This window comes from Bradysia coprophila, chromosome II, assembly GCF_014529535.1.
Source record: "Bradysia coprophila strain Holo2 chromosome II, BU_Bcop_v1, whole genome shotgun sequence".
Classification (NCBI taxonomy): domain Eukaryota; kingdom Metazoa; phylum Arthropoda; class Insecta; order Diptera; family Sciaridae; genus Bradysia; species Bradysia coprophila.
In genome coordinates, this window is record NC_050735.1 from 12,284,552 (window position 1) to 12,307,833 (window position 23,282).

General features: G+C 36.1%; 1 protein-coding gene across 1 annotated transcript; it reads left to right on the forward strand.

Annotated features, from left to right (window-relative positions):
* The first annotated feature begins 4,492 nt into the window (after nt 1-4,492).
* Nucleotides 4,493-21,342, forward strand: LOC119082852. Its single transcript, XM_037192549.1, has 22 exons — nt 4,493-4,726; nt 4,801-4,844; nt 5,154-5,423; nt 5,496-5,690; nt 5,757-6,031; nt 7,538-7,692; nt 7,761-7,923; nt 7,986-8,154; nt 9,517-9,711; nt 10,200-10,360; nt 10,421-10,543; nt 10,605-10,759; nt 10,834-10,996; nt 11,058-11,147; nt 11,215-11,336; nt 14,022-14,065; nt 14,124-14,315; nt 14,679-14,876; nt 14,941-15,206; nt 17,626-17,780; nt 20,827-21,079; nt 21,147-21,342. Exons 1-22 carry the CDS (start codon nt 4,629-4,631, stop codon nt 21,228-21,230), a joined length of 3,570 nt encoding a protein of 1,189 aa, XP_037048444.1. The 5' UTR covers nt 4,493-4,628; the 3' UTR covers nt 21,231-21,342.
* The last annotated feature ends 1,940 nt before the right edge of the window (nt 21,343-23,282 follow it).

Below are 23,282 nucleotides of genomic sequence, written 5' to 3' on the forward strand. Positions count from 1 at the left end.
TAAGTACGCGAACATACTGTCGAAATAAACGGAAACATTTGGTTAGTCATTCCAATCACACAACACGTTTGATTTCACTACCGCTATAAAAATGGCCACGAACGAATTGAAGCGAAATGTGGAAAAAACTGAATTGTATTCCGTTCGGAAGTAATGTTTCCAACGATCAGTCACCAATCCGTCTTTGCACTGAAGCACTCTATAATTGTAATTCGAGATGCTCCGGACTACTTGGATTGCGTGCTCCACTAGATGAAGATTAGATTTTAAATGTTCAATTCGTGTCGATCGAACCCACCTGCATACCAGCCCCTCAAACGGCCACAGTTTCAAACCTATGCCAAATTGTTACATTGCCCGAGCGCTAGAAGAGCCCTAAGGAAATTAACACTAGAAGGACCCTAATTACATTTTTGCATTTAATTTGTGTTGCTGATAACATCGTAAGGTCTGGCGTGCCTAACAAGTCAACTTTCTAAATTCATTCGTCATTTGGCTACACCAATTTCGACTCTCTACGTTGTTTGACGGCTGAGACACCCAATAAAGATACCATTGTTAGGGCCCTTTTAGCACTTAGATTCCACAAAAATGATAACGTTGCTGCCACCTCGTCGTCATCTGTTATCATTTCTCTGTTAGAAACAGAAGTCGTAGAACAAATGTTTTTCGTATCGTGTAACAAAATTTGGCAAAGGGACTGATATGCAATAGGCTCTTGGTCAAGTTCAATCAGTTAAATGTGATTGAAACTTTAAAGAATTACAAAGAGCAAGCCCCAACAAAATCGTTGCTGTTATTCGAACTTTCCACCTCAGATGCCATCCATGTCGTTCGTAAGGCAGATGTAAAAAGATTTTTTCCTTCTCGCGCCACTCTAACATAAGTTTGTTCCATTTCCGTGCCATGATGAAAAATAAGTGAAAGCTTAAGATGATGCTGATGTAAAAGAAAATTCCGCCTGCGAAAGAATTAAAGTGAAAAATCTGTGATTATATTTGGAGGAGTCCTGCTACTAGCATGAACATAAGAAATATTTGCACGCTAATGCTATCTTAATATGCGTTGCATTTCTTTCGTAAAGACAGGAGTCATGATTTGTTAGTGTGAATAAAAGCGCCCAGCGCATGCTATCTTACACGCATACATCTTTGAGATTTGGAAGCTATTTTGACGTTGATAGAATGAGTGTTCGAGCTAGTGGCAGTGCTATGGAGGAGTCCATCAAGGGTCTTTCATAAAGTAAGTCATGCTTAAATCGACTTTTCAGACATCACCCTCCCTATCTGTCATGTCACAAGAAAATTTATGAAAAATTAGATGAACTATACGAACTGTCACGCTACGTCAGACTACGTCAGGCTACTTCGTGCATGACCGCAACTCTTGTAAAAGATGCGATATAAAAACACCATCGGAATTAAGTATGAAGGTTAAGATCACGGCATAATAAAGAAAACCAGACAGGAGCAGGAGACCAGGGCCTATTTTAAGGAAATTAAATTTCCAAAAATTCTCAGATTTTTCGATCACTTTTCGTCATTTCATCTAAAAACACAACAGATTGCATCGTAAATGTTGTTTTTACTGCCTTTTTAGTTGTCTTTCACGTCTTTGAGCTTAACTGATTACTTCGGAAGGAGATCTAACAGAAAATTTGGAAATTTTTAAGAATTTTTGTGAAATTTTGGAAATTTTTGGAAATTAAATTTCTTAAAATAGGCCCTGCAGGAGACGCAACTACATTCAAAGAAGGGACCTAAGTCCCGTTACCATCGTTTACGTATTCGATTCTTGCATTTTGTACAAAAATCAAAGGTCCCTCGTCAAATTGACGGCTCTTGCCTGGTTAACTTTACACTGCCGTGTTAAAATATTTACCGGAGTTCGATGTGTTGACTTTATCGTTGAAGGTATCTTTTGCTTGCAGAAATGCTAGCGTATAGACAATGAGAATGTAGCACAACGAAAAGATGGAGTACACACTGAACCATTTAAATTTAGGATTTTTGTTGCGCAGTCCATAAACAGGCATAATGGCGAACAGTCGAGCCACAGCTAGAACTGGAAAATAACTGTTGACTCGGTGTCCCTTTGAGGTGGATTTTGTTTTCTAATTTAACCATCTGATTACCTGGCCAAACGGCTTCGCTGAAATAATCGTCATTTTTCTTGTCATCCTGTGAACGATGTTCAGAATTTTTCTTGCTTAGACCCATTTTTTCCTGATATAAATTTGATCGCAGTAGATTATTATAAGTCAACCGACTTGATGGACCGCTCAATTCTTAATGCTGTCCAAAGAAAAAACACCGAGAATTGTCTCATTACGATTGCGATCGTTTCAAGTAAAAAGGAAAACAAACAAAATTTAAATACAAATTCGCATGTTCTGTCTTAATTTGTTTGCAAGGTTGGTCGAATTAACGTTGCAAATTCGTTTCATTGCCAGATAGTCATTTATGTGTACATTGTCCATAAAATTGGGGAAAACTAAAAAAAAATATTCTAATGAGTTATGAAAATGAAATGCATTTACAGACACGGAAAAGTAAAACCAGGCAGGGGCAATACATTTTCCGAATGTCAAATATGAGGCCACGAAATAAAAATGAACTCAAATGACACAATTGATTTAATTTTACTTCTCAAAATACAAAGCTACAAGATTATTCTTTAGAAAATTCAGGTCGCTAGTCAAATCAAGTGCTTCTGCCTGTATTCACTCTGTCGTGGGTTTTGGATATAAAAAGAAGATTTCGATGGTGCCGGACGAGAAAGAAACGTAAAAGTGAGTCTGCCAGCCGCTCCACTTTCAATATAGTCAAAAGTTCCCACTCAGAAAATTCGTTCTCATCTAATGCTGGAAGTGACAGTGTATCCATTTAACCTGTCACATACGGCTATTGAACTGTTATAGCACGACAGAGTAAAGTTAACCAGGCAGGAGTACTGATTTGACTAGGGACCTGAATAATCTAGTAGCCCTATATTTTTTGCGAATAAAATTGTTGACAAGCTCTAGGCAATACGTTTATATAGTAAACGTACTTGACAATTTTGAAGTACAAGATTTGAAATCAACAGATTAAATATACTTTGATCGATGGAAGTAATAGACCCGATAATAACACTAGTCATATGCTTGCCGTCTGTAACAGGTTAAAGTCTTGCAAATATGTGGCAAATATTCTGTCAAAAAGCTAGTTTCAAACATTTATCACTGTAAGTTTGCACGAACTAAAAACATTTAAAATCAAATCCGTTTTTAACTAAACTTACTTTCGTACACAAACAAAGTCATTATGGCACCGCTAAATGATCGATAATTTTTATCATGAACGTTTTAACAAACATTTAGGACGAAACGTTTGTTTCCTATTATTATACATTCAATCCGTCGGTGTGTACGTGAAAAATGAAATTACCGATAAAGCTTACGCAGGCAACCAAGTGGAAAAGGGAAAATCGTAAAGATAGCTTGAAAAGGGTTTCGTTCGGAAGGGATCAAGGTCAACCTGGAAAAATAATTCACGCTTGTCATTGTAAGCCGTTCGTCTAATTTGTTTTTAATCTTCCTTGTCATGTTAAGTTAGGTCCTGATTTCGGTTAATAATTTGTCACTGGTCACATGATCTGTTCACTATTTATAGGTATGACCTGGGGTAGTGAACTTTCTTTTCTTGGCCAAACTTTACAAACAGGGCAGTAGCTACAAGATTTTGATATTGAAAGATAAAAATCCCGTGACAAAAAATCACCTACTCAACTGTTATAAACTGTTCGAAAAATTTCAACAATGATTCTAAACATGACCTAAAACACGCACTACCTCATGCTTTTGAAGCCATTAATGAAATCAGCTTCAAAGTGTTGGTGTTCACCTCTCAAAGTTTAGGAATTTTCCGAGTCATTTTTTGGGAAAGACGCCATTTTATTGCTCATGAAAAAAGGTTGTTCGACGAAATGTTGATATTTCATCTGAAAGCATGAAAAGAAATTTCGAATTTTTTACCGAACGTGACGGTAGATATTTTACTTTTAAGTTTTTCATAGAAACCGCTCTTCCGGCCGAAAAACCAATTTTCCATTTTCCAGAAAAACATTTCGTTCCACGGTTTTTCTTGCTTAATCACATGAGATAAAGAAAAAATTCGAAAAACTTAAAGCGAACGAGCCGACTTTTTCTGACACAAGGGGCTGGACTATAGTGTATAGCATTTCATGACTAAGTGAGTGCTGCATTTTTTATTTTGGCTTCTCTTTTGCGAGGCGGATATTATTGAGAAATATAGAACCGAAATGATGATAGCTAGTACATCTCTAAGCTCTAATACATCATATTTTGATGGAATCGTTAGTAATAGTGCTATAACTATCACAAGAGAAACACATATATTACATGCCTTCATATTTGTACTTTAAAATCAAAATAATTTCTAATTCAAACAAACAAACAAAGTCATTATAGCGCAGCCCAATGATCGATTATTTTGCCATGAACAATAAACAGTTTAGCGCGCAATCAACCACTATTTCCTCAATCGTTTTCAATCCACTCTTGGTGCACGAGTTGCAGAACAGCACAGCCCATTGGAATATTATTTTTGGATTTCATCATTTCGAAAATGAAATTATCGAAAAAGCTCTCTCTGCCAAGTAACCGGAAAAGGGAAAATCGGAAAGTTGGTTTTAAAAGGGTTTCGTTCGAATGGAAAAGGTCAAGGTATGAAGTATCGCTTTCTGATTCACGGTAATGAAATAATGAAGTGAGTAATAATTTGTGCTTGCATCCGGAAGGCAACATATTAATGGTAATTGGAAAAAAGAGCGGAAGGGTCTCGGTAAGCATGTATATTTGATTTTTTGTTGATTGTTTAGAGTGGACAGTGTTAAGCGAAATCGCATATCGAATCCTTGAATTATTTTTAAAACATTTTTTTGTAATGCTAAAAATTTCTCTTACCAATACGACGATACACTGTTGAAAAATCTCTGATTTTATATGTAAAATGTACAGGCTACGTTGCATTTTTACCATTTTAATAAAAGTAGATAACCTCGATGCTCGATGTACCTCATGTCTCTATTTCAAATTGTGTAGCCAAGACTGAAGTTCCGAGAATATTTCTTTGAATGCAGTTTCGTTGCAGGAACAATAAACGCATTTCGACGAGGTACCCGAGCCGATTATATTTATAACGGTAGTTTTCATGAGGCTGTGCGTCCAGTATTGGTAATGGCTGAAATATTCTCCGTAATGCCAGTGATGAATGTGACGGCAAAAAGTCCCACAGATCTTTACTATTCGTGGACAAGTATTCGGAATTTCTACAGCATCACCGTTATGCTGCTAACATTTGCCTTTACTGTGCCGATAGTAATGGTGTGTCTTTCGCAACGCTTGCAGTTCGACGCGGTGGGTTAGTATCAGATCTTACACCATCAACAGTACACAAAATTATAAAAAAATATTTTGACCCTATTTCGATCAGTGGGAGTCGTTTTCTACGTATCGAATTGCATTGCGCGCGTATTTTTCATGTCACTCGCAATGAAATGGCCAGAGTTGATGCAACAGTGGCAGAAAATAGAACAGAAAATCCCTATTTTCGAAAGTCAAAGAGACAAATCGGTGCTGGCGTACAAAATTAAAATGATATCCCTGGTGGTAATGCTACTCTCTATGTGTAAGTACAATATTTGCATGTCAAACAGTTAGCGATCATCATAACTTGCATTTCCCTATTATACAGCTGAACATCTTTTGAGTATAATTTCCACAGCATTTTATTCGATTAAGTGCACTAAGGAGAAAACGAATGCCTCCGAGGATTATTTTCGCATTGAACTAAACGAGTTGTTTGCTTACTTAGAGTATTCACCATTCTTGGCAGTCTTCGGTAAAATTTTGAATCTTTTGTCGACATTTTTGTGGACGTACATGGACTTATTTATAATGGTGGTCAGTGTTGGCTTGTCAACTCAATTCCGAAAAATTAACAGACATTTGATGAAGTATAAGGGGCAAGTAAGTGTTGTCCTAAATTTTGGCATTTTTTCTCAGATAAAATAAGGCTCGAAACAGGTCAACTGAAACCAGAACCTCATCTGATAAACTTTGACCTGACCTGACATGTTTCAGGTAAGGTCAATTTTCTCCACAAAAAATACCCTGACCTGAAATTTCAGGTTTAATAGTCTTTGAACCGCGGTCTCATCATCAGTTTACCTATTTCGAGCTTTAAATAAAATGAATTCTTATAATACGGTTACTCAAATAGTTCGTTTCGTGTGCCATTCTATACTATTTTCATACAAATTGCATAGTTCCGTATGAATCTGACAGTTACTTCACATTATAAATTGAAAAATCTTTTACTTCATTTGTTTAAACATATTTTTTACTCTATATAAGAGCACATTAATCGGAGGTTATTCCTTATTTTTGTCATGGCTGTCGAAAACAGATGACTATTTTATGTTTAACGGTCTCACTGAAACACTTTTCGTCACAAGTCGATAATCCATGTAATTATTGGGCCTGGAGAAGAATTACGGCTGTCATTCTCTACCGGCTCTCTTTCTCAACTCAATCGCAGACAACCGTTAAAATGTCAAACATTTTAGTGCCTTTGGTAGAGAAAAACAATATGAATGTGAAGAAAGTAGGACATTTGCAATGCTTTTCTCTATGAAAAACACTAAATTGTTCGACATTTTAACGGTTGACTGCGATTGAGTTAAGAAAGAGAACCGGTAGAGAATGACAGCCGTAATTCCTCTCATAATGGTAGTGATCTACTTTAAAAATTTCAACAACAAAAATTAGGGACTAATGAACATATATTGATAGCAACTTTTTGGCTGTGTGAGGCTACGCGGAGGTCGGTTTTACACACCCAAGAAGACATTTCTATCTTTGTCTCATTGGAATTTTTATACTCAAAAACTTGATGTAAAATTTCGCCGCAGGTCGCGAAGTACAGCTCGTTTTTGTTTAGAAATATTTCCTTAATTTAACCGTTTCCTATGTATAAGCAAAGCACCTAGCAGGGTAATAGAAAAAAATAAAGTAGTACTTTAATCGAAGTATGCGAATATTTCCATACCTTTTTTTATAATGTCATTGCAAAATTACCATTAAGGCTGATAATGGTATTATTGCATTGGTATCAAAAAACTACTCTATTTGAAACATTTATTACTTCGAACTTACACAGTTTCGACGTTCCAAGCTTTTCTCAATTAACAGATGCATTTATATCATAAAGACAGTTATCGCAGTTATCACTAAAAAAAAGTAGAGCAAAATTTTGTATCCTTATTTGCTATCTTATTTTCTCTTGAAAATCATAGCAGAAATTCATTGAACTCATTTTCATCTATTTCCAATTCTTACAAAGCAGTAAAAACTACACACAAATAATATTTCTACACAAAAAAATTACAAATTTCGGGACACAAATAATTTTTGTGTTGACACAAATTCATACATTAGTGGTAGTGAAAAAAAGAAGGTAAATTTGATTTTTAGGCAATGCCCGAAAACTATTGGATTGAAATTCGCTCCAGCTACCGCAACATGTGCAAACTTTGCGAAACAGTTGACGAAGCTATCGGTGGAATAACAATCGTTTCGTTTGCCAACAACTTATTTTTCGTCTGCGTTCAACTGATGAAGAGTTTGAAGTAAAGTGACTTAGTGACCCCTGAATTTCACAAGAATTAACAAGAAAAAAAATGCAATTCACTTCTAGCCCCATGCCATCGTTTGCTCATTCCGTATACTTTTGGTTTTCATTGACATTTTTAATTACACGAACTTGTGCTGTTTCATTGTACACAGCCGATGTGAATAACGAGTCGAAAAAACCGATTCGTGCTCTTCGATCATGTCCAGCTGAGTCCTGGTGCACAGAAGTATGCAGCTCAACGAACGGTAGTGACTTAAAGTTGTCTGTTTTTTATTTGTACATTTCCAGGTCAAGAGATTCTACTATGAGGTTACCAAGGATGTTGTAGCCCTGTCTGGTATAAGATTTTTTTACTTGACAAGAGGTTTACTGTTGAGTATCGCTGGCACAATAATAACGTATGAACTAGTGTTGATTCAATTTCATAAAATTGATTATGAACGACCATCTGGATCGTGTTAGTGTTGAAGAGCCGATCGATTTGCCGTAGATTATAACGATTTAAGCGCCGAACCAAATTTGAGTAGCGATAACTCGTCAAATCTTTCAATTCCATGACTTGCCAGTCTACAAACGTTGCGACGTCACTATAGATTTTAGCTCCATCAAAATTTCAAATTCACGTTTGCGAAAGAGTTTTTAGCTTAACAAAAGCCTATAACATCATGCGAGTTTAGCAGTCCATGGAAGGTTAGAGCTACATGTGAGTTTTGAACTCCATGTCAGTTTTGAACTCCATGTCAGTTTTGAACTCCATGTAAGTTTTGAACTCCATGTGAGTTTTGAACTCCATGTGAGTTTTGAATTTCATGTGAGTTTTGAATTTCATGTGAGTTTTGAACTTCATGTGCGTTTTGAACTCCATGTGCGTTTTGAACTCCATGTGCGTTTTGAACTCCATGTGAGTTTTGAACTCAATGTGAGTTTTGAACTCCATGTGAGTTTTGAACTCCATGTGAGTTTTGAACTCCATGGGAGTTTTGAACTCCATGTGAGTTTTGAACTCCATGTGAGTTTTGAACTCCATGGGAGTTTTGAGAGGCAGGTGAGTTTTGAACTACATGAAACTAGAACTTCATAAAACTCCGCAGCAACTGGATTTTAAGGCGATGAATGTTTTAAACTCATTTAGAGAAGATTTTGTAACGACTCTGTACGCAATTAAAATCTAATTTAGAAATAAAATTTGGTTTCTCGTTAGTACTGTCCCATGCTTGATCCCATGGTCACGATAATTAATTAGTACATGTGATACAGGTGATATCAAAGTATCAACGATTTAATCTGGCCTGCAGGCTAACGAGATATTGACATGCCATCTTGTAATATATTGTTTCATATCGGTTTCATTCAAAGATTCGCAATAACTTTCGTTTTACTAAACTAGCTAAAAGTGCGCCAGAAAGTTGTCAAAATGAAAATTCTAATCGAGAACGAGTATGCAATTTCAAATATACCAAATACCAATGCTAATATGGACAGTTTTCACAATGCAGTCGGACCAGGTTTTTCGTTTTATCTAAATCAATTTTTTTTCTAGAAAAGAAACACGTTGAAAATTCCCACAGTTATTTTAATGGCACAATTCTTCGGAACGATGCCAGTTTCTGGTATTTTATCAAACGATACCCGCTTTGTTAAATTCAAATGGATATCTGTGCCAGTCATTGTTTCCATAATTTTTGTCCTGTTCTCGATGGTCGAGGTGGTAACGATTTTTATGACCGCCTCAAAAGAAAAGATAAATTTGGGCGTCGCAGGTATGTTGGCTTGATGCTGTATTTACTGCAATCGAAGCAGTTAATCATTATCGTTCTAGGTGCAATAATATTTTACTCGGTCTGTCTATTCAGTGATCTGTTTTTCATACGAATCGCCATTCATTGGCCGTCTCTCATCCAGCTTTGGAGACGAAATGAGGACGTGTTTCTGAAGCTTCCTTACAGGCGATGGAAACTATCCTTGTCGTTGGAATTGAGAGCTCTAACTTTAACTGTAATGGCAGTAGCGATGCGTAAGATATGTTGACCATAAAAAATAATTATAATTCTTTCATACATAATTCACGCCGTAAGTGCGGTCGAAATTCAAAATGGAAAGTGCGGAGGTCTTTCTAACGTAGCGTTATTTTCATACAATGAAGCGTTGAAATGTATTTTTCGGTTCACTTTTTCATTGAATCGTTCACTTAAAATTCAAATTTTAGGCACACTTACGCCGTGAATTCGACCACCCGTCGTTTCAACCTGTTTTTCGACGTTTTGCATTGACTTTCTGTTCAATAATATTATTTCCCATCAGACCATGGTGACAGTGATTCTCAGACAATACTCTAAGATTACTATACCAGTTTGCACAGGAACAAGTCTAGCGAATTATAATTGAAATGAAATTTCATTTCATCCCTAAACTTGTGTGTGCATATTTTGGCAATTTTTTCAATTTACACTCTCAGATCTGTATGACTAACCCATTTATAAATAAATTCACTTCATTCAACAGTTGAACACATCCTGTACATGTCATCGGTCTTGTATAACAACAGCAAGCAAATAGATGAATGCCATCTGAACATAAGCTTTTTCAAAAATTTGTACTTTCGAGAAAAGAAACATTTGGCGATGGCAATTCCATACAATGGCATCGCAGCCATATTTTTTTTCGTAAGAAATTGAAATCATTTCAAATCGATCCAACATGATATTCCTGCCTTCATTCTTCAGATAAACAATGTTGGAATGACATTGCGGTGGTCGTTTATGGACGTGTTCATCATGGCCCTGAGCATTGGAATCGCCCGTCGATATAAGCAGATCAATGAAAGATTGGAAACTGCTAGGGGAAAAGTACCTGCCATTTCTTGGTAATTTTATTTTTTCGCTCTGGCTTCATGATCAAATTTTGCAGTTGATGCCCGAATCATTTTGGATCGAAATTCGCACTCATTTCTTAGCTATGACCGAACTCCTGCAACTTATTGATGAAGAAGTGTCACTATTAACCCTTATATCATGCGCCAACAATTTGTACTTCATTTGCTTCCAATTGTTCAACAGCTTTACGTAAGAAAATGTTTGAATTCATCATACGTCGTAATCTGTAATTCGTTCGCACCGTTACATTTCAATACCAACAGTCACATTCCTCTACTTATCAATAAAGTTTACTTTTGGGCGGCATTGATATTCATCACCCTACGAACTCTTGTAATGCTGTTCTGTGCAAGTTCAATCAATGATGCATCGAAGAAGCCCCTACGAGTATTACGCTGCGTACCATCGGTCGCTTGGAGCCTTGAAGTATGATCGAATTGATCAAATAGTCATTTAACGTGTCATTTAACAATCGATTTTCAATAAGGTTCAACGTTTCACAGATCAATTGAATAACGAAGTTGTTGCGCTCTCCGGAAAGCGATTTTTCTTTATAACAAGAAAGTTAATCTTGGCTGTGAGTATACATGACTTCCTTCTTTGAATATTTTGTTTTCTTTTAAACTGATATTTAACGCCGCTAGATTGCTGGGACAGTCGCTACCTATGAATTAGTTCTTTTGGATACGATCAAAGACGGAACAAAAGAACCGAATTTATGTGATTTGAGAAGCATTACCGATATAATTTCTGGTGGAGACAATTAGGCATGGTTTTCACTCAACAAAAAGTACTCCGTGAGAGAGCGAACTGTCAAGTAAACTAAGCAAAAATTAAAAAAAAAACAATTTTGTCTCTCGCACGAGGTACTTTTTTGGTAAGTGGAAATCAAGCCTTAACATTAGAGTAATTATGTCTTTATCAGTGTAATTTATCTAAACAATTAACATACGTGGATGTTCACTTGGCGACTTATTTTTGTTGGAATAAAGATCCGCTTCGAATCTACTCAAAGTTTGGTTTTGCCTGCTTCCCACGACAGAGTAAAGTTAACCAGGCAGGAGCGCTGATTTGACTAGGGACCTGAATAATCTAGTAGCCATATATTTTTTGCGAATAAAATTTTTCAATTTATGTCAATGTTCATTTGAGTGCATTTGAGTTCATTTTCATACAGTGTATGAGGTCCCTTATTTGACGTTTCGAAAATGAACAGCTCCTGCCTGGTTTATTTTACTCTGCCGTACTGCTTCCGCTATAGAAGACAATTCTGACGAAATCTTTATATAGTCGGGTCCCCTCTGTCAATCGGGTCGCTTTACATTTTTTCAGCTTGGTATATTTTTGGAGAACGGAGCCATTTTTCTTAATGAAAATATAAACCAGGTATGGTCTGTTCATACAAACTGGAGGACATAGCGATTTCATATAAACAAATGAAACAACCTCATGAGAGGTGAGTTTGTTTGTATGAAATCGCTACGTCCACCGCTCCATACAAAGTTTGACATTCGACAATACCTTGTGTTGACGTTCATTGATTTTTCTCACACAATGGCCAGTAATAATGTAAGAAGTTTGTTAAATGTTATTACCACTTGCCGGCGGTTGAATCTCACTCGGACAATGACATAGCTGTTGTCATAGAGCTTATTTTCATGTGAACCAAATTCACTATTATGACGTTTACTCTGTAACGACAAAAATGAAGTACCACGAAAAACGTGGTGGCATAATGCCACTGGCATTACAGGCCATTTCACGTGGCCAATGTTAGAACGAGGCGCTTTATACTAGTGTGCGCGCGCATATGAAGGTCTCGTAGTCGATTTGTTCACCACGCTACCCTCCCTATCATGTTTGGTCTTGAAACGATACGAAAGTTCACTTTCATTTTCGTTGATGATTCGCTATATATTTGTATGTACCAGCAGGCTGTGCCACTTCGCTCTCGTTCAAAATTTAGGATTTTTCACTACCTTTAAAAAAAGATTTTTCATGAAATTTAATCATACAAAAAAACGGAAAAAATGCCGTAGATTTCGGAATGTCATGTCATGAAAGGTATATTAGCAACATTAGCAACGAAAATCATTTTGATTGATTGAAACGGCAGCCAAGTGACACACGAATTTCAAGTCCATTATTAATAACGCATGTTCATTAAAAGGCTAATTGTCCTTCAAACTTTGATTTTTTGTGTTGATTTGCATTTAGTTCAAGTTATTTACCGAAAACGAACCAACGACATGCAAAGTTCGTTGGTTATAGTCTAATTAATTTCAAATTACACTTAATTTTAGGAAAGTCGTAAATAAAATGCTCTAGGATTGCATGCAACAATTGCTCTTGATGCCTTTTCAGCATTGTTTTCAATTCATTATTAAAACTTGGTTTAATCGAAAGTTTACTTTAATGTTTGAGGATTTTCCGGCAAGATGAAGTCGTTGCGAGAATTTTTCCGAGGAGATTTTAATAAACGTAAAACAGTGTCAGACATGCCTTTTACTGAAAAAAGGTAAAAGATCACAGTGAATGGACGAACTAGACTATAATCCTATTAGAAACGGTCATCTTTCCTAAATAGAAAATATACCATGGTATAGCACAAATAAGAGCTCAATACGAGACGTCCAGAATTGGGGGGAGAGAGAGGTCTACAAAACCGGAATTTACAAAAATTACTAAAAAAAGTACGGACCCTTACTAGTTCGAGAGTTCGAAACTCAATCGCAGGCAGAATTGTCAGATCTGATTGAGTCTTTTCATGTCAAGAGAAGTTGAGGGTAGACCTTTCGCACTGTTTACCGGTACAAAATATTGTTGGGAGAACCTGTTTTAGACTCCTACTCGTATCGCTTCTAGTACGTCATAGATGGCACTAGCAGTATCGATGTCGAACAACCTTTTCCACGGGCACAGTAATATGATTCGGTAAATTACAACCCTCGACGAGTAGAACCATAAGCAGCGAAACTATTTTAGTTAAGACCGGTTCAGCGGATATTTTCCATGTATTGTATTGTACTCTGTACAGACGACCTAGGTTCTGAAAGAACAGGTAATGACACCTCTCAGTGTTCAAATTGCGTTGCCACCAGTCTTCGTCAGTGTCTTAACCTGAAACCTGTTCTTAAAGAAACTGAGAGAAAACGTTCTTTTCTAAGTTCCATGTCCTCCATTTTGTTATCACTATATGTGTCCTAGCGTGTTTTTCAGAATTTTTGGTAAGCTTAAGCGCATATAGTCCAAGTCTAATTTTGGAAATTCTGAGAAGCGTATTTATATGAACCTAGTTTTGTATCGCAGGAAAGCCAATACCATTTCACCAATATGGACAATTGCCGAGACAATCACATCCATACAACCAAGTTGAGTAGACACATTTTGAGTGATTGTTACTGAACCATTACATTTCAGAAATTCAATCGTTCCGACAAAAAACGAAAAGCTACTTTGTGTACGATGGAAGCTTTCATGAAGCGATCGGATCAGGTACTGATTTGAATTACACTTTTAGTAGAAAATATTAATTGGCAGCATTTGTCCATAGTTCTTGTGTTGGCCCAATTTTTCGCCATTATGCCGGTTCAAGGAATCAAGGGAAAATCTGCCAAAGATCTCCGTTTTATCTGGAAAAGCTTTCGAACCTCCTACAGCTTCTTCGTGTTTGTGATGATTTGTTTAAATGCAGTGTGTGCGTCATTTTGGTTGATGAACGAACGTATTACATTTATACGAATCGGTAAATTGTTTGTCATTTGCATACAACGACCTTGCTAATAAGGAATGTAAAAATTTGATCGCGAAATTAGATGTGCGAAGGAGACCTAATTTAAATTTAAGTTAGGTCTCTTTCGTGTCGCTTCACCTATATATGTCTACCTACAGTTAGTAGAGAGTTTTGCAGTCTATGCCAATGGAGAGCAGTGATAACTGACATTTTTTTTCTTTTTGTGTCAATTTTGAGCACAAAACGCAGTTCATTCCGTTTAATACACCATCCTAAAAAAAGCAATGAAATCTGATCTCTCATTCCATTGTGCTGGCGTAAACTGAAAACGGACGTGCGAATTAAGCTTCAGCTAAAGTTTCGATTGATTTTCAGTGCCACTAGTGTTCTATGTTTCGAATGCCTATGCCATGATATGTTTTACAAAAATGGCCATTAATTGGCCCGAATTAATGCAATCATGGGAAAATGTGGAGAAAAATATTCTAATGCTAACCAAACCAATTGCCGACAATGGAAAATTGGCCAACAAAATCAGAATAATATCAACCGTCGTACTAATTACGTCTCTCTGTAACATTTTTATCCACAATTTACGCGCGACCCAGACTGACTCAAACGTCTATTCGTTTTTTAGGTGAACATTTGATGAGCATTGCCTCAGAATTGACCAAACAGGACACTTGTCGCTCCATTAATGATCCATTGAAACGATTGATTGTTGGTCAATTGCCGCACGTTTTTGCCTGCATCAAATATGATATCTTTAAAGGACTGTGCGCCAAAACGGTCAATTTATTGGCGACTTTTATGTGGAGCTACACCGATTTATTTGTGATGATATTGAGCGTTGGATTGTCGTCTTTGTTTAAGCGAATCAATGAAAGCTTGATTGCCAATAAGGTGAGATCTACTACAGAATATAACGCGTAATTATAGCATGATGCACACGAACAACTCTAGCGAATCACAGTTGAAATGTTAACTCATTATCAAACTTGCTAACTCAGAATGACTTACAGTGGGTTTTGTCTACAGTTTTAAAAGTCATCGATGCTCACATTCAAAAAAGTGTTTTCCAAATTATGATATTTTGTGAAACCACTCTTTTTTATTGATGTGATTAACATGATTAACATGATTAACCAGTGATTAACATTATGACAAATTGGTGATTAACCAGCATTTGACCGGTGGAATCGTCGCAAAACTACAAATAAACGTGAAATATATCGGTTAATCATTGTTAATCATTGTTAATCATTGTTAATCACCAATTAACCGTTTGGATTCACAAAACTTATGTTTCTGATTAATAGATTAACTGATTAACCATGGTAATCACAAAATATTGGTTTTCCCCTCGATATTTTGACGTAATGCCATTACGCTTCGTTTGACTATGATTTACTTGTATTTCAAAAAATGTTTTTGCTATCACTCAACAGATGGCCAGAGTTTCCACGGTGGTGTTGAACAAAACTTAAATAGAGTCGCGATACCACCTCTGATTTTTCTTCATGTTCTTATTGAGGGATTCGAGTACTATAGGGAACCAAATTCAGGTCGCAGATCCATCCAGCCGTTTCGGAGAAACGGTATTCATATCCGTGCAGGACGACTGCTAGGAGTTTCGCGCCGCGTCATTCACAATAATTGACAAAATGACACATTTTGTATATGGAAAATGTCACTTTGTGGGTTATTGTGAATGACACGGCGCGAAATTCCTCAACACCTGCAGGACCGACGTGTCAATTTGAATACAGATTGTTATCGCAACGGATAGAGGGACTAATTCGAGCTAATAGAGCTAATTCGTGTTGAAATAAGTCTCTCACATTTTCTTCCATACGAGCCAACTGTCATTCATATGTACCTTTTATCCTTCTATCTCACTACAGGCGTACCAACTTATCATTTCTCTGAAGGGGCCTCGTACATTGTATGAAAATGAACTTAAGAGGGCAGACTAGGTGTGAAGTAGGCTATATATTGAGAAATTGGTTTTAAAATTGTAGAGACCATTTAATGAAAATCTGTTCCAGCAATTAGATGAGCAATATGTTTATCTATCTCTAAAAAATGAAAAACGATTTACAACAAGCAACAGTTGGAAGAAAACCGATTTCCAAAAAAATATTGCATAGCCTAACTTTAAGCGACGTTCATATTTTGGAAATCGGTTTTCTTCCAACTGTTGCTTATTGTAAATCGTTTTTCATTTTTTAGAGATAGATAAACATATTGCTCATCTAATTGCTGGAACAGATTTTCATTAAATGGTCTACATTAATTTTAAAACCAATTTTTCAATATATAGCCTACTTCACACCTAGTCTGCCCTCTTAAGAGCGCTCACCTCTTGGCAATTTTCTAGCCTACATTTGTGCGCAAAAATATTCGTTTTTTGATGATTTTTCTGAACCAAAATCTTTTTTTGAAAAAGTAAAACCATTAAAGCACGCAAAAATGTGTTACTTTTAACAGAAAAATTGGTTTGTGGATGATAACTTATTCCACTTGGAGAAACCTTTACAAATGTGTATATCTATGTGTTTTGCAAAGGTTTCTCCAAGTGGGTTAAGTTATCGACCACGAACTAATTTTTCCCTCTAAAATAACACATTTTTGTATGCTTTAATGGTTTTACTTTTTCAAAAAAAGATTTTGGTTCAGAGAAATCATCGAAAAACGAATATTTTTGCGCACAAATGTAGGCTAGAAAATTGCCAAGGGGTGAACGCTCTTAAATGAACACTGACCTTGAATTGATTGATTTTATTCGCAAAATATAAGGCTACTAGATAATTCAGGTTACTACTACTACTGCCTGGTTTACTTAACTCTGCCGTGATCTCAGCAGAACGTCTAGAAGCTATGCTATGCTTCAGTTAGAAAATTTACTGTAGTCTGAAACAGTGACAGAAACCTGCAACGTGCTGAATTGTTGGGCTAGGTTACGATACAATTAATTTTTGTCTGTACAGAGCAAACTCTTTTTTGCGCAATTTTAAGGTAACTTTAAAGTTTACATTGTTGTGGTTGTCCGTTTGGAACTCGTTAATATTCTGCTGAATGCTTAGAGTTACGAGTAACACAATAATCTTTAGAACGTGTTAATTAATGTCACCTCTACCATATCCATAAAAGCCATATCCTTTACAACTTCGTATCATAAACAACAAACTTTTAATTCAATTAAAAATTGTAACGTTTCACAATTGTGATTCGTCGCTGGCTATGCATGCAGTCTAATCAAAATTATGTAATTTAAACTTTAAAACAATTTTCCATTTACGTTTTGCAAAACTTTCCGCAGGAAATGACAGAAAATTTATGGACACAACACCGGCAAGCTTACCGAAAATTGTGCACTTTATGCGAACTTGTTGACAATAATATTTCGAAAATTACACTGGTTTCATTTTCCAATAACCTGTACTTCATATGTGTACAATTGCTGTGGAGTTTGAAGTTAAGTTTTGTTTTGCTTTATATTACACTGAAAAACATTTATTTAACATAAAATGTGCTGCTTACATAACATACGTTGCTTAAGAGGCATCGGGGCTTTTGCATACATTAAGGCGATTTTTAAATACTGGATTTTAGGTTACTTTTGATGATATCTTTCCATCAGAATCTTTTTTGAAAAATGTACGACCGCAATTCCGACCACGAATGTGGTAGCTTTCAACAGAAAATACATTTGGTTGTTACAGTTTGACCGGCTCTGAGAAACGTGAGCAGTTTATGAAAATTTCGTTAAACCTGCTCACTTTTCTTAGAGCTGGTCGAACGACTACAACCACTTTCTGTTGAAAGCTAAAATATTCGTGATCGGAATTGCGGTCGTACATCTTTGAAAAAGAATTCTGATGGAAAGATATCACAAAAATGAAATATGAGGCACACAAATGAAGCCTACAATTTTAACTAAGTACCGGTGCCCCTTAAATTACACAGCATATTGATCAATCCAATGGACATCGTCGTTACAAAAAAAAGTCGAATTCAATTAATCTTTTTACAAAACTCAAAGGCTACGTCATGAGCGTCATGAGCCATAAATATGATTATTAATTATATGGATAGTCTTCGTCAAAACACTTTCGGACAACTACTTGAGGAACGAATTGTGAGGGATTCTTTTGAAAAACAGCCTACCGAAATCGGACGCATTTTCCAGTGGACTTTTTTATATGTGCCTAGAAAGGACTTCAACCCTAGAACCCAAAACCACTTTTGTGACTGGTGAAAAGTGATCAAAAACCGAAAACTTGCACTTTTCTTACCAATATTTCCCCAGTTACACGAGCCGTACACTGTGGTGTGGGGTATATCATTTGAAAGGTAATTTTATGTGCTTTTGGGCCGAATAGGGTCTTATGGGGGTTTGAAAGCATCTACGATGAAATATGAGAAGTTGAACGCGTGTGGAAATTTTGTTTTCTTCCCGGTATCAGAGTCAAATTTCCCGGTATCTAAAATCGAAAATTCGATTTTTCGCCACATATTTTTCGCGATTTTTTCGATTTCCCGGTATCTAAAGAATTTTTCTGAAAACTTCCCGGTATCCAGGATACCGCGGATAGCGTGAATTTCCACACGCGAAGTTGAAATGTTTAAGTGGAAAATTTTTGCCTTTCGATCACCTTTCACCAGCCATAAAAGTTTCGAAGAATTTTTTTGAGAGTGGTTTTGGCTTCTAGGATCGAAGTCCTTTCTAGGTACCTATAAAAAGTTCCACTAGAAAACACGCCCGATTTCGGTAGGCTGTTTTTCAAAAGAATCTCTCTGTCTAATTTCACTTCACGGAAAAATTCAATAAAGCTATCAACGAACGTTCCGCGACTTCCGAACACAGACCGCGAACGCAACAGTCTCTCTTCTTAAAATTCGACGCTGTTCATTAGGAACCTTTGGTTATTATGGTACAAAGTTGACTATCCTTCCATATCACGATAATTGCCTCTATTACATTCAATTGGGAATTTCATCCAGTGAATTAGCAGCAGGCAAGAATAAACATCCATATGTACTTTTCGACGAATTATCCATTATCTAGGCATGGGTTTATATAGTAAATTGGGCGTCATCTTGAAGGGATGATTATACAATTGACTATAACTGTTTGTGCATCCATTTGAGATGATCCCCTTAAGTTGATGTAAAATAGACCATATTAATTGTGCATGCCTCTTAGAGGATGTCAAATTAGCTAGACTAAATGCACTGCACATCCATTTAATACGGTGCTCAATTGACTATACAAATCATGCAAGCCTTTAGATGATGAATAATTCGTCCAAGATGACAATATGAATGTCATTTCTTGCCCGGTTATTAACTGGATGATAATTCCCAATTTATTATATTAGTATTCACTGGGACATAATTCCTCAGCTACGAACTGTTACTGACTGTTGGTGAGTAATACTCAGATAGCTGGGTAAAAATTCCTGGTGGATAATTCCCCCGGTGATGTCTGACGCCTTTTCACCGTTTTAGAGCCCATGTCTTGGACGTTATCGAGGTGGGAAGAATTTCACCTGTTAGGGATTTCGCGCCGCGTGATTCACAATAATTGAAAAAATTACACATTTTGTAGAGGCCAGTAAAAAATTGATCTTTTCAAAAACAGAAATTACAATAAATAAAAATCGTCCACTCTATTCCTTCCCAACGTTCCAACGTTTCCTCTTTGAATAGCAATTGAAATTCTTTGCAATAAGTAATCCGTTGAACGCTTTTCCCCTGATGCTTTTTTCATCAAAGATCCTAATTTCGTGTCAACACTCCCTTAAAACCCTAAAATCTGCGAATTTTGCGATCACACTTTTTCCAGAAATGTGGTTTCTCCGCGTTTCAGACGGTCTTGAACAGCATATCAAACTTTTCTTTTTGACATCAGATGGCGTCACCACCTTGCCCCATATCTCCATACTTCCACGGGCAAAAATTATCGCCTTTACTTCAAGAGTAAATTTTCTGAATTTTTTTTCACACGTATTGAATGGAATGGAAACTTCCGGGAACCCTAGCTCCCAAACGAGGTCGAGAACCTTGCTTTTTTAAAATATCATTTTTATATATAGCTCGAGATTGGCATACTTTCCGAATTTCAAGAAAATTAATCGAAACGTTTAGGAGTTTGTGGAACCTACTTTTCAAACGAACTAACTATAACACGAACGTAGTTTCAATTATCTCGAAACACAAAAATTTGAAAATTGTCACACAAATTTCAATTTTTTGAAATGCAATGTTTCGGCCAAATCTTATCAGGTTTGATGTGTGCTTTTAAACTCTTACGAATGCTTCGATTCCTAAAGTGTCTGTAAAAAGGTCCTTTTACCAAGCACCAAGCAAAACAACCGAAGATCTTAAATATGTCATTTCGTCACTATTTTTTGAAAATTGGTTTTTAGTAGTGTACGTGCGGACATGATTGTTTAACCGTACCGTGCGTGTACTTCCTAATTAAAAGTCTTTTTTCCCCTCAATCGAATTATAACAGTCCAATGCCAAACATCACCGTTGCACTGTATTTCTGGTTCTCCTTCGTCTTTTTGGTCAGTCGAACACTCGCCGTCACCTTGTACAGTGCCGAAATAAATGATCAGTCCAAGGAACCACTAAAAGTTATCCGTAATGTACCTCGAGAGGCATGGTGTCTGGAAATAAAACGATTTTCCAATGAAATTACCAGGGACACAGTGGCATTGTCGGGCATGAAATTCTTTTTTCTCACTCGAGGTGTTGTATTGAGTGTAGGTTTCGGTTTATGGATGTGAAAATAGCATCGGTTGAAATGTTGTTACGAATACACAATTTTAGGTTGCAGCTACGATTGTAACATATGAACTGGTGCTGATACAATTTCACGAGGAAAATACCATGTATGCAACAAATCAATGCTAAACGGATGCTGTGCATGTAACGCAGAGAATTTATGGCAACAATAAGCATATGTATTGACTCAATATTTCACTTTTTAATCTTGGTATACTCAATAAATTGTTGGTTTAGCTTCTGTTTTCTGTTCTTTTTTTTTGGGTTAACGACATTTTTTACGTGAAAAACGCTCTGTAAAACTATCACAACATTACTTTGAAAGTTAATAAAATGTGGCTCTAAAATTGACTGTTCCACTGACTATACAAAACTTGTGAACGAGACAGCAATCGACAGAAGTCCTTTTTCGATTCAGATACATTCACCAAAAACCCATACTAAAAACGTTTTCCCCGCACTCGTCATTAGATTAACATCAGTATTGTAAATAATTCATAAAAAATTTCTGACTAAGTCTGCTGAAAACGACTTTCCCGGTTATGCATAGGGTTGCCATTCGTCCTCTTTTTAGAGGACATATCCTCTTTTTTCGTCTAATTCTTCTTTTTTGTAAAAATTCTAAGAACATCACTTTTTTCACAATACGTCCTCTTTTGTCCTCTTTTTTCTAAAATATTGTTAAATTTTAGCAACGCTTAACAGATGTGGTCCAATTTTACGGAAAAAATTTCGCTGCGCGGCTATTTCTACAGCTACTCTGCCGTAATTCGCATGTCGGACTTAGTGCAAAATTTAAACAAAAGAAATCTTTGTTTAAATTTTGCACTAAGTCCGACATGCGAATTACGGCAGTAACTTTCGAAATATCCTACAAGTATAATATTTACGCATTCGAATGATATAGTTTATATTAAGGAATTAAGGAGGTGTTAGCATGAAGAGTAGGAATTTTTATGTGTAAAATAAGGAGGAAGGTATATTTAAAAAAAACGAAATTAAAATTACGTTATAATCGAGTCATTTTCTATAAGCAATTTAAAAATGAACCTATATTTGTTAGCAGATTGTAGAAAATTCGTCAGAAACGGAAAGACTTAATAAAATGTGCCTAAATCAGGCCTAGATTTGTAAATTATTAAGAAACACACGTTACTTATTTTTTTTGATTTTTACTTTAAAACAAAAATGGAGTACAGTCAACTAAAAAGTAATTTGCCCAATTTCGATTATAGCTTCGTTTCTCTGTTATTTCAAATGGCAAATGAGAGAAACGAAGATATAATCGATTTTCGGAATCGGAATTTTTTCTAAAATGAAGAGCGTGTTTGTAGCTTGCAGTACAAGAACTCCCAGTAAAGTTAGCAAAAAAAAGTAAAAGAATCACTTTTCTGGAAAATAAGGAAGAATATGAAGGTTTTTATAAAAATAAGGAAAAATAAGTTATGTTTACAAATGGTAGGTACTGAAACCTCGGAATTAAAATTCCAATTTCAACTTTTCTTACTAATAATTTGAATATCTATGGGTCCACATGGAATAATAAAAGAGCTAAGACTCATTATTTGTCCTCTTTTTCGAATTAAAAAGCGTCCTCTTTTTGTCCTCTTTTTTCGTACGAAATGTCCTCTTTTGGAATTTTCAAAAATGGCAACCCTAGTTATGCATAGTTATACCAATCTTTAACCCTCTTCAAGAATTCGTCGAAGTAGGATTAAAATATGCGTTTGAACATTTCGTTTTTTACTTGCTACCCGTGTTGTGGTCTAAGCTGAGTTTCTTATTGGATTTTTCAATTTAAAAAAAAGTTATTTTAGGACTTTTTGGCACTAAAACTATTACTTCTTTCGTTATAAATGTCACGTACTGTCTCGTTACTGTTTTATAGAAATTTACATTTTCGCAATTCCGGTCCATAATCATCACCTTTCCATGCATCAATTTAATGTCGTTTTGAAGGTATTTATTTCACTGTATTTCTGGACACAGTGCGATATTAACTTTTTTTCTAAAGAACCTATTACCTTCAACGAAGGCTAAATTTTTATAAATAAATATCTTGCATTGACCAGAAATCGATTTCATTCAACGCGTCTCTTTACATCACATTGCAATGTGTATTATAATGCAGCCTTCTTGATCGTTCAAATGAATTTCTGGATACACAGGAATTTTGGAACA